The sequence below is a fragment of the Stegastes partitus genome, unplaced genomic scaffold (genome assembly GCF_000690725.1).
Source record: "Stegastes partitus isolate 25-593 unplaced genomic scaffold, Stegastes_partitus-1.0.2 Scaffold954, whole genome shotgun sequence".
Lineage (NCBI taxonomy): Eukaryota > Metazoa > Chordata > Actinopteri > Pomacentridae > Stegastes > Stegastes partitus.
Window position 1 is genome coordinate 284022 of NW_007578685.1, and position 2561 is coordinate 286582.

At 55.7% G+C, this 2561-nt stretch overlaps 1 protein-coding gene across 1 annotated transcript in view; it reads right to left on the bottom strand.

The window, feature by feature from the left end:
- Positions 1-2561, bottom strand: part of LOC103366556 (sentrin-specific protease 7-like) — an 18938-nt gene that overhangs the window by 7356 nt on the left and 9021 nt on the right. The window contains 5 exon segments of the mRNA XM_008294324.1: positions 200-269; positions 392-611; positions 1079-1273; positions 1413-1446; positions 1714-1821. Coding sequence (XP_008292546.1) covers positions 200-269; positions 392-611; positions 1079-1273; positions 1413-1446; positions 1714-1821 — 627 coding nt within the window.

Below are 2561 nucleotides of genomic sequence, written 5' to 3' on the forward strand. Positions count from 1 at the left end.
TGGTTCTACTGGTGGTACTGGTTCTACTGGTAGTACTGGTTCTACTGGCGGTACCTAGTAGTACTGGTTCTACTGGTGGTACTGGTTCTACTGGTAGTACTGGTTCTACTGGCGGTACCTAGTAGTACTGGTTCTACTGGTGGTACTGGTTCTACTGGTAGTACTGGTTCTACTGGTGGTACTGGTTCTACTGGCGGTACCTGGTGGGCAGCTCGGCAGACGTCCTGCTGGTCCTGTTTCTGAGGCTGCAGCTCAGCTGGTTGGACTTCTGAAAGAAAAAGAGTTTGAGTTTATTCAGGGACTTTCGACCGATCAGGACTTTCTAACCGGCCCGGCTGCAGACCCGGTTCTCACCTCGGAGTCGCTCGAGGAACCAGAAGAGGTTCTGGTGGAGGAGTGTCCCAGCAGTCTGAGGAGGTGCTGGTCCAGAGGAGGAGGGCAGCTGTGCAGGAGCAGCAGTCCGTCGGCCCAGTCCAGAGGAGACGCTGGACCAGAACCACAGGACCGGCCCTGCTGGTACTGGTCCATGTCCAGAATGGAGGCCAGAAGGGCAGCATGAAGCTCCTGCAGCTGCTCCTTTAACACCAGCAGAACAAAGGAACAGGGAGGACCTGCAGAGACCAGGAGGAACCAGGAGAGAGCAAGAGGAACCAGGACGGACCGGGAGGAACCAGGAGGGACGAGGAGGAACCAGGAGAGAGCAGGAGGGACCAGGAGGAACCAGGAGAGACCAAGAGGAACCAGGAGGGACCAGGAGGGACCAGGAGGGACCAGGAGAGAGCAAGAGGAACCAGGACGGACCGGGAGGAACCAGGAGGGACCAGGAGGGACCAGGAGGAACCAGGAGAGAGCAAGAGGAACCAGGACGGACCAGGAGGAACCAGGAGGGACGAGGAGGAACCAGGAGGAACCAGGAGGGAGCAGGAGGGACCAGGAGGAACCAGGAGGGACCAGGAGGGACCAGGAGGGACCAGGAGGAACCAGGAGGAACCAGGAGAGAGCACATCATTAATGAATGACGATGCGTGGGAAACACTGTGACGTTCTTCATTTCTCGGGGTGGAGAAGCGAGACCCACCGGAGGAGGTCCGGATGGCCGACAGCTCCGTCTGCAGCAGGTTGGCCTGAGCGTCCGTCACCCACAGGAAGAGCAGCGAGGGGGCGGGGCCTTCCCAGGACGCCAGCAGATCCCCGCCCCGAGCCACGCCCCCATCCCAGACGCCGTAACCGCGAACCTGAGACGCCACCACGGTGACCTCGGCCTCCTCCAGCCCTGGAACACAGCAGGTTGATGGACGTGATGCACCGAAGTCTCAGAACGACGACATCGACACACAAAGGCACCAAAAACCAGGAAATGTCGTCCAACAATACCAGTCTGACGTTAACGCTGCAGCAGGAGGAGCCGTTACCTTTGACAGGAATCGTGATGCCGTGTTCCGTCACCTGTGGAGGAAACAGACAGGAAGCGTTACCTGGACACACCTGAGAGGACGCGCTGACCCTGCTGGTGTCTAACCGACCACATTCATGGATCAAACAAACACACAATGAACCGAAACAACTGGAACACAAACACGTCAACAATCTGGACATCAACACACAACAGCACTAACGTTCGTGTCCTTCAAAATAAAAGCTTCACATTTCCATGGCAGTGATGACTACAGAAGACTTTCACTGTGAATCCGTCACCAGCTCAGTCCGACTCACCGTCAGCGAGCCGTTGGCGTCGGCGTTCGTCAGGCCGGCGTGAAGCGAAGCAAACTGCAGCTGTAGGAAGGAGGGCGGGGCCTCAGGCGAGCTCACCTGTGTGGAAGCCTGCCAGACAACACACAGGGACACAGTCAGCCCACAGCTGGACACACAAACTGAGAGCTGATGGTGGGTTCCAGGGTTACCAGGAAATTGCTCACAACACGTCGAGCTGATTACACAACAGCAGAGACACACAAACAACCACGAACACACAGAGAGACCAGGAAGAGACGCGACACCGGCACAGGATGAAGATTCAACGAAACCAGGACTAAACCTCCTCCAAGCACCAGAAGGACAGCAAGACACACAGTGAGCACAGACAGATGCAAAACCAGTGCAGCTACCAACCACAGAGACAGAGTTACTCAAAACAACACAGAGAACCACAACAACTACAACAACAACAACAAAGACACAGAACTGCACAAAGTCTGGATGTCAACACACTAAAGCAGGACACAACATCTGTGCTGTGGTGGCGCTAACAGAGGCTGCGGTCTTTGTGGGTCACATGAGGGCAGCAGATTGTGCGTCGGTCTGCAGGTGGAGTGTGTAACTGAAAACTGCTGGCTTTAATCAGTCGGCGTGTCGGCGGCCTGGAGGCGATTCCATCCTGAAGCCGTTGTGTTTACGTGAGTTCAGCTGTTTGTCTCAGACACACGCTGTTGTTATCGCTCTGAACGTTTGGTTCCCGTCATGTTACGAACACTTTGTTCAAAACGCTGCCGACATTCTGCAACGGGGTGGAAATGTGCCACGACAGCCTGAATAATTACACAATAAAGGACCAAGAACCTCCA